The sequence below is a fragment of the Henckelia pumila genome, chromosome 2 (assembly GCF_033568475.1).
Source record: "Henckelia pumila isolate YLH828 chromosome 2, ASM3356847v2, whole genome shotgun sequence".
In the NCBI taxonomy this organism is placed as follows: domain Eukaryota; kingdom Viridiplantae; phylum Streptophyta; class Magnoliopsida; order Lamiales; family Gesneriaceae; genus Henckelia; species Henckelia pumila.
Genome location: NC_133121.1, coordinates 187,515,598 through 187,528,972, shown reverse-complemented (window position 1 = coordinate 187,528,972; position 13,375 = coordinate 187,515,598). Strand labels below are relative to the sequence as shown.

General features: G+C 39.1%; 1 protein-coding gene across 1 annotated transcript; it reads left to right on the top strand.

The window, feature by feature from the left end:
• Positions 1-11,281: 11,281 nt before the first annotated feature.
• LOC140879196 (uncharacterized) lies at positions 11,282-13,150 on the top strand. Its single transcript, XM_073282868.1, has one exon. The coding sequence runs from the start codon at positions 11,282-11,284 to the stop codon at positions 13,148-13,150; it is 1,869 nt and encodes a 622-aa protein (XP_073138969.1).
• The last annotated feature ends 225 nt before the right edge of the window (positions 13,151-13,375 follow it).

Here is a 13,375-nt window from a genome sequence, read left to right as displayed (position 1 = left end):
GTTACCATCAACTGAAGGTAAAAGATGCAGATGTGCAGAAGATAGCATTCAGGACTCGCTATGGCCACTACGAGTTCTTGGTAATGCCGTTTGGGTTGACCAATGCACTAGATGTGTTCATGGATTTGATGAACATGGTGTTTCAACCTTTCTTGGATCAGTTTGTCATAGTTTTCATAGATGACATATTGATCTATTCTCGTAGTAGGGAGGAACATCGTCAGCACTTGACTACAGTGTTGCAGATTTTGAAAGAAAAGCAGTTGTATGCTAAATTCAGTAAGTGTGAATTTTGGCTGGAGCAGATTTTATTTTTGGGTCATATAGTTTCAGCTAAAGGGATTGAGGTCGATCCGTCTAAGGTGGAAGCGGTTCGGAATTGGGTTTCTCCGAAGAATGCTACAGAAATACGAAGTTTCTTGGGTTTAGCAGGCTACTATAGGATATTTATTCAAGACTTCTCTAAGATAGCTCTACCACTGACTTCCTTAACGCGAAAAGGTGTGAAGTTTGTGTGGTCAAATCAATGTGAGAAGAGCTTTGCTGAATTGAAAGAAAGACTGATGTCAGCGCCAGTGCTAGCAATTCCCGAAGGCACAGGTCGTTTTGTGGTTTATACCGATGCTTCTAAGAGTGGATTAGGAGCTGTTTTGATGCAGGATAATAAAGTAATAGCATATGAATCTCGACAGCTGAAGGTTCATGAAAGGAACTACTCGACTCATGATCTTGAATTGGCGGCAGTGGTTTTTTGCTTTGAAGCTTTGGAGACACTACTTGTACGGCGAAAGGTGTCAGATTTTCACTGATCACAAAATCCTAAAATATTTCTTCACTCAGAAGGAGTTGAATATGAGGCAGAGGCAATGGCTGGAATTGGTGAAGGACTACGACTGTGACATTAGCTATCATCCGGGTAAGGCTAATGTTGTAGCAGATGCATTGAGTCGCAAGTCTGCGACATTGAACCAATTGACAGTCCAGCAGGAATTGATTTTTGAAATTGAACGGATAAGGTTGGAGGTATTCAAACCAATGGAGGTATGCACTCTAGCGGCCTTAACAGTAGTACCTAGTTTGCTTGAGAGAATTCGTGCAGGCCAAGCTTCTGATGAACAGTTGACGTTGTGGAGGAACAGAGATGAAGCTAAGGGTGGTACATTGTACACTGTCAAAGATGGAATTGTTCATCACCGAGGTAGAATGTGGGTGCCAGTGGTAGACTCACTGAGAGTTGAAGTTATGACTGAAGCTCATACTGTTCCGTATTCCATTCATCCAGGAAGTACGAAAATGTATAAGGATCTGCAATCCTTATATTGGTGGCCAGGAATGAAGAGGGATGTTGTTAAATTTGTGAATGAATGTTTGACTTGCCAGCAGGTGAAGATCGAGCATCAGAGACCAGCAGGACTCCTGAAACCATTTCCAATACCCACATGGAAGTAGGAAGATGTCACCATGGATTTTGTGGTAGGGTTGCCAGTTTCAACGCGAAGGATGAACTCGATTTGGGTGATAGTTGACAGGTTAACTAAGTCAGCTCATTTTATTCCAGTCAGGAATAACTTCTCGATGAATCAGTATGCAGAGCTGTACATTCGAGAAATTGTCAGATTGCATGGAGTATCAGCGAGGATAGTATCTGACAGAGACCCTAAATTCACTTCAAACTTTTGGGGAAGTTTACATAGAGGATTGGGAACGAAGCTAGATTTCAGTACAGCTTTCCACCCTCAGACAGATGGTCAGTCAGAACGAGTGATCCAAATACACGAAGACATGTTGAGAGCTTGTATGATCAACTTTGGAGGTAATTGGAAATAGAAATTGCCTTTAGTGGAGTTTACTTACAACAATAGTTATCAAGCAACTATTGGCATGTCTCCTTATGAGGCGTTGTATGGGAGAAGGTGTAGAACTCCCCTACACTGGGACGAAGTTGGAGAAAGAGCTGTTTTGGGATCGGAAATAGTGACCCAAACAGTAGATGTGATAGCCAAGATCAGAGACAGAATGTTGATAGCTCAAAGTCGACAGAAAAGTTACGCCGACCAGCGACGTAGAGATTTGGAGTTTGAAGTAGGTGACCATGTATTTTTAAAGGTGTCACCATGGAAAGGTATTATGAGATTCGGGAAAAAGGGTAAATTGAGTCCAAGATATATAGGACCTTTTGAGATCCTAGAAAAGGTTGGGGCTCAAGCTTACCGAGTGGCACTACTACCCAACTTGGAGGGTGTTCACAATGTCTTCCATATCTCCAAGCTAAGGAAGTATGTGGCAAATCCCTCTCATTTTATCCGCCATGAGCCAGTGGATTGGACGCCAGACTTGTCCTACGAGGAGATGCCTGTTCAAATCTTAGACAAACAAGTTCGTAGGTTGAGAAACAGAGAGATTCCAATGGTGAAATTCTTATGGCGCAACCAGTTGGTTGAGGAAGCTACCTGGGAAACCGAGCAGGATATGCGAGCACGATATCCTAAACTGTTAGGTAAGTAGAATTTCGAGGACGAAATTCTTTTAAGGAGGGTAGAGTTGTAAGGTCCAAAAAGTCCACTAGCTTAATCACGGTTAATTTGTTAAATTATATGATTTAATGCATGTTATTTAGAATGTTTAATTGCTATGTTTAATTATGTGATTAAATTAAATGCCTGAAATTTTATGCAATATGTATGATTTTAAAGTTTTCATGTTGGAATTAATCTTGGGTCGCAGAAACGAGTTTAGCCTTGAAGCGAGTAAGAAAATATATTTTTTTAATTAAGTTTAAAGGTATGCAGTGTATTTTTATTGGGAGAGTACAAATTTTAAAGGATTTTAAATGTAACTAATGGGCCGTGTTGGAGCCCATTAGTCACAAAAGAAATAAGCATTCAGATTTTTTTTCTGAACTCTTTTTTTTTTTTTTGAACGCTCTCTTTTCTTTCAAATCTCTCTCACTCGAACGCTGCATCAAAGCTATGGTTCTTCGACTTCTCAAGGCTAGATTGTTCCGCCATCCAGGTTAATCCCAATCAGACGATTTTCAGGCAAGTTTTTACTAATTTTGAACCCATTCAAGAATGTATGTAGTTTGAAGGTAAAACCCTAGGTGTTTGATTGATGATCTATGCATGTTTCTTAAAAATTTTATGAGTATGTTGCTTGATTGTGATACGTGAAGCATTCCTGATGTTTTCGGTTCAAGTTTATTGAGTTTTGAATGATTTGAAGGCAAGAAATCAGATTGTTGGGGTAAAAGTTGAATGAGGGTTTTTGATTCAAAATCTTTGAAATGGTTGTTGTTTTGGAAAAAGTTATTTTGAAGTTTTGATGTTGTTGAATGTTATTTTTGATGGAAAAATCATCCCAAAGCATTGTGGGTTTTGAAATGGTGCAGAAAAGATCAGTTTTTGGAGTTAGGTGTTGCGACGGAGCGCCCGCGCTGACGAGCAGCGCGCCCGCGCCTGAGCTGCGAAAATTTGCACACAGGTGGCGCGCTCGTTCCGCAGTTCCGCCTTTTTACGCACAGGCGGCGCTCCCGCGCTACTGAGGCAGCGCGCCCGCACCGTGGTTCCACCTGAATGCAAGCGGGTGGCGCGCCCGCGCTGCTCGTAGGTTCGAAATCCCCACCCCTATGTACGTGTTTTTGGGTCCTAAAAATCATGATTTTGATATTTTAATGTATTTTAAATTATTTTTAAGAATGTTCATGAAGAATGTTAAAGTTTTCAAGGTCCGAAATGGACGGAATGCCTCACGTGGATCGGTTAAGTTATGTATTGCATGATTATGTGATTTACTCATGAAAGCTAATTTCTCATGAAATGTTTTGAAGGAATTTAAACATGTAGCATCACGAGAAATTTTATGAGCATGTTACAAGGTTTATGAAAATGATATGATATGATTTGATAAGATGAATTATATGATACATGAAAAATATTTTGATGAATTATGTGTCTTGTGGTGATTATATGGGGTATGCACTTCGGGATGAGCTCCGGAGCGGCTATCCAAACATGGCTCAAGGGATGGTTACATGGGGTATGCACTTCGGGATGAGCGCCGAAGCGGCTATTCAAAGAATGAAAGTTTACGGGCGTAATGTCATATGCTTGTTGATCAACAGGAAACCATGAATGGCTCGTTATGACGGTTACCACACTACTCATACTTTATCACCTCAAATATTTTTATGTTATGGCTACATCAAAGTTATGTTTATTGCATGAAAGTTTAAGTTAACGTTTTTCTTTTAAAGTAGAAAATCCCTTTTTCTGCCTGTTCTTGCTGAGTCTTTCGACTCACTATACTTGAATGGTGCAGGTAACGATGATGTGGATGCTTATATTGATGATTATGTGACTGGGCATGAAGAAGAGGCCGGGGTCGGTCCAACGGGCAATGCATGAGTGTGAACGCTTTAGCTTGGGAGATGTTTTAAAAACATTTTTTTTATTTGATGAGTGGCAAACAAGTTTAATTTTCTTTAGTTGTTGGCCATGTTTGGCAAAGATTTTTAGATACTATTTTATTATGTGAAATTTTTTATATGCTCCTTTTAATAAAAAAGATGATGCTTCCGCAAAATTTTTATTTTTACCAAATTTAAGTATGTATGTTTGAGTAACGTTTCTATTGTGAAATTGGGACGTTACAGCTGTAGATCAATCTTCCTTTCGTAGTATGATTGGCTCCTTACTATATGCTAATGCTAGTAGATCGGACATTATGTTTAGTGTTTGATTGTGTGCACTATTTCAATCATGTCCAAAGGAATCACATTTGTTCGCCTTAAAACGCATTTTCAAATGTCTTTCAAATACTCCAAATCTCGGCTTGTGGTATTCAAAAAATTATTTCTTTGATTTAAAAGCATAATGTGATGCCGGCTTTGGTGGATATAAGGTGGACAGGAAACGCACTAATGGAACTTGTTTCTTTTTAGGAAATTGTTTAGTTTTTTGGTTTTCCAAAAAGAAAAATTGTGTTGCGCTGTCAACGACTGAAGCCGAATATATGGCTGCTGGTAGTTGTTGTGCGCAAATTCTTTGGATGAAGCATCAATTGCTCGACTATGGCGTCTCTTTTTCAAAAATCCCTATTTTTTGTGATAACACTAGAATCCATATGTCTAACAAAGATCCAACTCAACATTCGCGCACCAAACATATTGACATTCGTCATCATTTTATTTGTGACCACATCAAACGAAATGAAGTTGAACTTCAATATGTTGACAACAAATCAAATTGCCGATATTTTTACAAAACCACTAGATGAAAACACTTTTATTCGTTTGCGTAGTGAACTTGGCATGATTGAGTTGTAATCGCTTGTAGACATAAAATAAATTTAAATGTCACATTAAGGGAGAGCTTAATATTAAAACTGATCAATTCAATTTTGGATAATATAAATCAATTGTATTTATTCAAAATTAAAAAGCTCACATTTTATGTGAATTATGTGGTTTAAAACTTATTTGCAAAATTTAATAAATTTTAGGGTCATCTTCAAAATTCTGACTTCGGCTAGTTCGGACCACCCGAACCCTGTCCGAACCCTGGTTCGGACAACTCGAACTGCCTCGTGCCTTTTTATTTCAAAACTTTCAAAATTCCCTCCGAAATGGTCAGTTCGAACCCTCCGAACTTAGCTTCGGGCCGTCCGATCCCTGAGCGGTAAAACTTCAAAATTTGACCGCCTTACCTTCGGGTCGTCCGAAAACCATTCGGCCGACACGAACTCATTTTGAACTGTTCGGATGCTCCGAACTCAATTCGGGCCATCCGAACTCATTTACAGCCTGTCAGATAAGATAAAATATTATCACCTCGGTAAGCAGGATCGGGCCGTCCGAACCCTCTACTATAAATACCCCCTCGAGCCATCCGATTTCTTCACACCAAATTTTCTTCTCTTTTCTTTCTTAGTCCAAAATGTAGCCTACAAAATGCCTGCCAAACGTCGTCGTGATCAAGCAAGTTCTAGTCTCCAATTCCTATACATGATCCTAACCTACCTGCTGTTTCATGTTCTATCCCGGATGATTACCCCACTCGATCGATTTTACTCGGTCGTATTTTCGATGTCACCTATCTTGGGAAATCTCATCTCCTCCTGCTACCCCTTCTCATCAGTCTGATCGTATTTTTGAGACTCTTCAGCGCATTGAAGGGAATCTAGCCAGCCACTTTGCATCTTCCACTGCCTCTATGGATGCGCTGACTATGAGAGTTGCCTCTTTGGAGACTCGCTTTGATGACTTCTTCTCCCACTATCCTCCTTCGCAGCACGATGATGACGCTTAGATTTTATTTTGCATTTTAAGTTGTATTTGTTTATGCTTTCTACGTAAAATTCAAGTTTAGTTTAATGAAATTATTGTGTACTTTATTTTCTCTTATTTTATTAATTGCTTTTGATTATCGCAAAAAGGGGGAGAATTAATTTGGTTAAATGATTAATTATTAAATTGAGGGGGAGTTTTAATAATTAATGCTTAAAAAATATTTGATTAAATTGTTTTATTGCTCTATTGCTTATATCTTATTTCTCATATTTAACCAAGTTTTGTGATCATCAAAAAGGGGGAGATTGTTACTCCTTAAAGTCATACAAATCTCGTATAATGAGATTAATGTTTTTAATGCATTAACAAGACTCAAATTATTATGTTTTGATGATTACAAAACTCGGTTAATCGTTACTAATGATTTTAAGTGAGAAATTTGCAGATATAAGAATTTCTTGTGTAAGGAAATTATTCGATGCAAGTACCATGAAAATCAAATATTTAAGATAATGAAGTGTTCGTATTTTGTGAAATTCGGACAGTCCGAAGCCCCGTTCGAACGGTCCAAAGAATTTCATGAATAAAATAAAGATCGGATAACAGGCTCGGAGGCCACGAAAGACCACTTCAGACGATCTGAAGTCAGTTCGGACGGTCCGAAGAATTTCCTGGATTTTAATATTGCTCGGAGGCACTCTCGGAAGCCACGAAATGCACACTTCGGACGCCCCGAAGACAAGTTCGGAGGACCCGAACTACTTTACGGCCACTGATGATTTTGTCGGAATAAATTTACCGGAATGAATTTAATGTAGCCATTCGGATTACCCGAAGATGAGTTCGGACCCCCCGAACAGTTCAATAGCCGCAGAAATTTGAAATTGAATCAGAGGACTTCGGACGACACGAAGACCAGTTCGGAGGATCCAAACCAGCCCGGATCAGCAACTATAATACATGCCATTTGAAGCCATTTCAAATCAATCAATTCATCTCCTCTCTTCTTTACAAACAATATCCTATCCAACAAGTGTTCAAGTGATATTTGTGCGATATATTCAAAATCGAGGGTTGTTTGTATAAGATCATTTGTGAGTTGGTTGTTCGATTATTGTAAACACTCGTGTGTGAAGCCGAGTGTATTGTAAGAGTGTTGTGGCTTTCCTTGGAGCCCTTAAGGCCAAGTGTATCGAGTTGTATCGGCGCGGCGATCATGTTGAGTTCTAAGGCTATACTTGGAGCCATCAAGGCCAAGACGTTCGAATTGCTAGTGGATCCTTGGTTAATCGATCTTAACCAAGAAGGGGAGACATAGACGATTTATCGTCGAACTTCCATAAACATCTCTGATCCCTTTTACTGCTTTATTTACATTACCCATTTATTTACCGCATTTAATATTGATTGTTTTAAGTCTTCCGCTTGCGTATTGCATAATCTCTTTAAATTGCTAAAGTTGTCAATAGAACCTAAATCCCCCCACCATTAGGTTCTAACAACTTCAATCAATTCATCATCCAAATCATGGATTGGTGGACGGTCAGCTTCATTTTCACTGGAGTTTTCTTGGCGCATTGATAAGTGCATTTTATGCACTTAATTTACATATGATTTGACTTGGCTTTTGTGATGTATTGAGTAGATTTTATGCGTATTTGTTGTTGTTTTTGTGAGATGCAAGGATTGGAGGAAAAGTAACGAGAAGAGACGGAAAAAGTAATTACGGAGATGCAAGTTTACAAAATTACTGGAGCTGATAGATACATCGAAATCCAATCTGCACCGTTCACAATGAATTTTGGGATGTTTTAAAGCTGCTGTCAAAATTTCCGCTCAATCCGACGGCTAGAACTCAAGTTATGATTTTTGCAAGAATGCTGCGCGAACTGGATGCGCTGTAGCGCACCCGCGCCCTGTAGCTCTTATTTTGAGAAAATTATTGGCGATCAGCACCCCTGCACCTAGGACAGCTCACCCGCGCCCTGGAACCAAAAAACGCGGCGCACCCGCGCCTGACGTGTCGTATTTTTGGAAACTTTTTGTCTCAAACTTTAAAAGGACTCTTTCGCATATATCAGATGATTATCAAGGGTTTTCATTAGTTTCTGAAGGCTAGAGACGGCTAGAGACCTAGGAAAATGGAGAAGAAGCATTCTTGGCACGAAGACGGACGAAGCGACTACCGGAGACGGAGAAGCATCATCTACCTTCGTTTTTATTTCATTCTTTCTCCTAATTTTTGAATGATGTTCAAGAACATGCTTTGTTTGATTTTTATTTTCATTATGAACTAATTCCTTTGTCCAGAGGGACGATGTAGCTTGACTTGAAACCATGTTTTTGATATTTTGATTGATATATTAGAATTATTCATTCGGTTTATTTGTGTTTTCCTGAATTGATTGCTTCAATTTACTGGTCATAGATTGAATGATATTTTATTTAGAATCTATCACTCGAGAGAGGAGATTTTGAATACGACATAGGAAAATACATCTTTGGTGTTTATATTGTTCGAGAGGCATATAACTCCATAGAAGTCATAGAAGAATTCTAGTGCTATTTACCGGATTTAATAATTAAACTTTGATAGAGATATTGATTTTGCTATTGAATACGAATTTCTGCTTGACACTCTAGAGAGGTAGTAGAAAATAATAGGAATTCTTGGCTAATAAACTAGAAGAATTTATGATATAGATTTCTTTATGAATTAACATGGTGGATGGTTAAGTGATGTCGAACCTCTAGAATTTGTCTCTCATTGAATTTTCGTCTTGCGAACTCGTCGTTAATTAATTTTATTTATTGCAAATTTTAGTTTGATATAACTCAAATCATTCTAGTAAGGACCCGATGCTAATTACCCTATTATTTGGCTAGATTTGTTAATAATTATTTTAAAGTGGTGAATTAAAATAATTAAGCCAAATAATTAATTTGTGTGTTAAAAATATGTGTCAGAAAATATCGGTGTATAGACGGTATTAAAATACATATTTAATTTTTATGGCACACAGGAGTTGGAATTAATTTAACCGGGTCAAGTTTTGGACTCAATTAAATAAATACACACATATACATACAAGCATTACTTTCCTCTCTCCTCACAATCCTCTCTCTCGGTTGTGCACTCTGTTCTCCTCTTCCTTCTTATTTTCTTTTCATTTCGTTTCTTCAATCGGCGATATCTCCTCCGTCGTTGCTCCAAAAATTATTCCGAGCGTAGTTCCGGAATCATCGCGACGAGAGCTTTCTTTTGATACAAATTTTGTAAGCTTTTCTCGCACTTTTCAAAAAGCCATTTTCTACCAGCCGCCGCCTTCGCCGCCCCTAGCCGCCGTCCGAGCGTCGCCTGAGCTAGGAGGAAGGTTGTACGAGTTTTTAGACCTTTAATTCGAAGTCTTGAGGTATATTTCGAGTTAGGGTTTGAATTTGGGAATTTTTGGTTGAATTCGAATCCAAATAATTGATATATGATTATTTGTTGGTTGTAGGTGCTATATTTGAGCCGATTGGAGGTATAGATCGAATTTTCTATTTTTTTATGGAATTATTTTCGAAAATTCAGAATGTATATATATGGGATTTTCGAATTATTGTGTTGAATTATTGAATTTTTGGGTCTTGGAATACCTTATAATTAATATATAATAATTCTGGAATTTTTGGGAATTTATCGGAATTTTTCAGAATATTAATTTGGATATTTTCGACCCTAGGATTGAATATTTAAATTGTTTGGAAGTTGAAATATATGTTAGAATTGATGGAAATGGTAATTGCCTAAGGTTTGGAGTAATTAGGATTGCACCAAGTTTGTAAGAATTACTCTGACGGATTGATCGCTATCTTACAGCCTTTATGAGGATATGTAAAATGTCTAATTGCTATTTGAAGTATTGGCTTGTTTATATGTTTTATATGATGATTGTGATGAATGATGCATTGCATTCATATTGAGCCATTATTCTCTTATTCCTGAGATTGTTATCTATACTTTAATGAGTTGTTTAGAAATCTGATGCTAGCGTAAGGGCCGCGCAGTTCTGCAGACTGTCCCCCTTGACGCGTACTGATGCAGGGCCGCGCAGTGTTTAAACTGTCCCCCTAGCACAGGTGGACACATATTAGCTATTGTTCTTTGGATCCAGATTTTTATATTCGTTGTTCCTTCGTACCATTCACTCGCATTGCATTAGTTGTTTTACATATCATTTATTTTGCTGTAATTTATTTGATCTTCGTACTGGGGTTTGACCCCTGTCCCTCGGAACTGCTGTGGTTTTGTTGTTATTGCCATGGCAGGTAGTACAGGTGGTTCTGTTGCCTCTGGTGGTGCATCTGCCAGTGGAGCCCAGGGAGGGTATTGAGTCGTTGTGAGTTCCCAGATATTATATATTATTATTGGAGTCTTTCATTTGCCGGGGAGATGTCCCATGTATCTGTATCGTTATTTTTACGACGTTTGGGATTTGCTTGTTGTTGTATTTATCCTTGCCGGCTTGCATGTGATTACTCCTGGCCAATGCGGCTGTAGGTTTGTGTGTTGTCGAATTGGACACTATTTTCGAGTATTGTATTGTTGTCTGAGTTTTTGATTTCCCTGGTATGTCCGATTTACGGGGAGGTCATGCCGAATTTTCGGTAGGCCTAAAAGAAAAATTTTAACTCGTTTTCGCTGTTTACATTAATTAATCCTGATTGCATGATTATTAAATACTAATTAGGAACGGGCCCTCATATTTGGTATCAGAGCATAAACTGGGATATGCTCGAAATAAGTCTAGTAAACTTGAGTCTAGACACGAATGAAGATGATTGCGTATTTGATTGACTACATGCTCTTGCGTGTTATGTGTTATTTATATGATTCGATTTAGAGCTAGTAGTTAACTAGGCTTTGACTTTTAGTTAAGCTCGTTTGCCTAGAATTACGTTATCATCTTTTACTATCTTTATGCCTAAAGATTTGATCTTGGATTTCTTTAGATGGCCCCTAGACTTCGAGGTGGAAAAGGAAAGAATGTTGTCCAAGAATCTGGCAGTCAGAATGAGGTTGGTCTTGATGGAGTCTTGCGTGGGAGATGTGGTCGTCCTGCAAGGAATGTAATAAACGATATTGATGTTGAAGTGGATCAGTTGGGCAATCAAGTTGATGAGATGGAGTTGGTGGTCGCTAGATTTCAAAGATTTAATCCACCTACTTTCAGTGGAGATGAAGGCAGTGAAAAAGCTGAATCTTGGTTGAGAGCCATGAACAACCTGTTCGGATTGGTGCACTATAATTCTGAACGAAGGGTAACAATGGTGGTTCTACAACTGAAAGATACTGCTGAACGTTTGTGGGAGGCTATGCGAACAGCTCTGGTTGAGGCTGGTAAACTTGTTACTTGGGATGTTTTCTGCTCCAAGTTCCAACAAGAATATGCTCCACCTTCTTTTGTGGCAGAGAAAACATCTGAGTTCTTCAATCTGGTTCAAGGTGAATTGAGTGCTGCAGAGTATGCCAGGAAGTTATCTTCATTGTTTACTTATTTGTCGCACATTGCTTCTAAGGATGGAGCTAAACTCGAAAAGTTTATGGAAGGATTGAATCAGAATCTATACTCCTTGGTCTTGGCCAGCAACCCAGTTGATTATGCTGATGCGGTTGACAAAGCCATTAGACAAGAAGCAGGGTTAAGAAGGGGTCGACCGCAGTATACGATGCAAGCACCAACTGGAACTGCACAATTTTCAGCAAACACCTCTTTTACACCCCAGCAATCATTTCAGCAACCTAGGCCGCAAAGATTTAAGCCTAAGGGAAAGCAATTCAAAAAGAAGTCATTTAGCACTTCCTCTAGTTCTGGTAGTTCTCGTGGTGGGGGATCTTCATGGGTTCCTAGAGAGTCTTGCAATAAGTGTGGAGGAAGGCATTCATCTGATCAGTGCGTAGGAGTTCAAGGAGTCTGTCGTACTTGTGGCCAACCAGGACATTATGCAAAGGTTTGTCCTAGTGGGGGAGGACAGCAGCATCAGTCTTCTCAGTTTAGCCAGTTTCCTCGAGCCCCAGCTCCTAGACCTTTCACTCCTCAGTTTGCGCCGCAACCCAGTTTCTCCCAACCGAGAGGTCCTTCTCAGCAGCAGTTCTCAGGGCCTCAGCAGGCTAGAGTTCATGCATTAACTCACGACCAGGCTCAGGATGCACCTGGAGGGGTTATAGCAGGTATATGTTTTATCTTTGATCATCCTGCTTGTATATTGATAGACACAGGAGCATCTCATTCATTTCTATCTGCTGCATTTATTGTTGAGCATGAAATTGCTACTACCTTGTTGATTGATCCAGTGTCTGTGTCTACCCCTGCCGATGTGTATTTGAGATCGCGTGAGATAGTGATAAACTGTGTAATCCGTTTCGATGAAAGTATTATGATAACCAACTTGATTAAGTTGTCTATGTCTGATTTTGACTGTATTATCGGAATGAATACTTTGACCAACTATCGAGCTACTGTTGACTGTTTTCATGGAGTAGTAAGCTTCCGACCGTATGTTGGTGGCAAATGGAATTTTTATGGTGATGATTCTCGATCCCGTATCCCTTTAGTGTCAGCCATGCAGATGTTTGGGTTATTGTCTGCTGGGAATGAAGGGTATTTGATCTATGCAGTAGATGCTTCTCAAGACAAGGGATTGAAAGTTTTTAATATTTCAGTGGTTGAGGAATTTCCTGACGTATTTCCCGAAGAGATTCCAGGCTTTCCGCCTCAAAGGGAAATAGATTTTAGTATTGATTTGATGCCAGGAGCAAATACAGTTTCCAGAGCACCTTATCGATTAGCTCCAACAGAATTGAAAGAATTAAAAGAATAGTTGCAGGATCTCCTGGAGAAAGGTTACATCAGGCCAAGTATGTCGCCTTGGGGAGCTCCTATACTGTTTGTGAAAAAGAAAGATGGATCAATGAGGATGTGCATTGATTACCGTCAGTTAAATCAGATCACAGTGAAGAATAAATACCCATTGCCACGCATTGACGATCTATTTGATCAGTTGCAAGGTACGTCAGTGTACTCAAAAATTGATCTTCGTTATGGT

Excerpts from the sequence above, each read along its gene's own strand:
- LOC140879196 (XM_073282868.1), top strand. The coding sequence starts at position 11,282 with ATGGCCCCTAGACTTCGAGGTGGAAAAGGAAAGAATGTTGTCCAAGAA.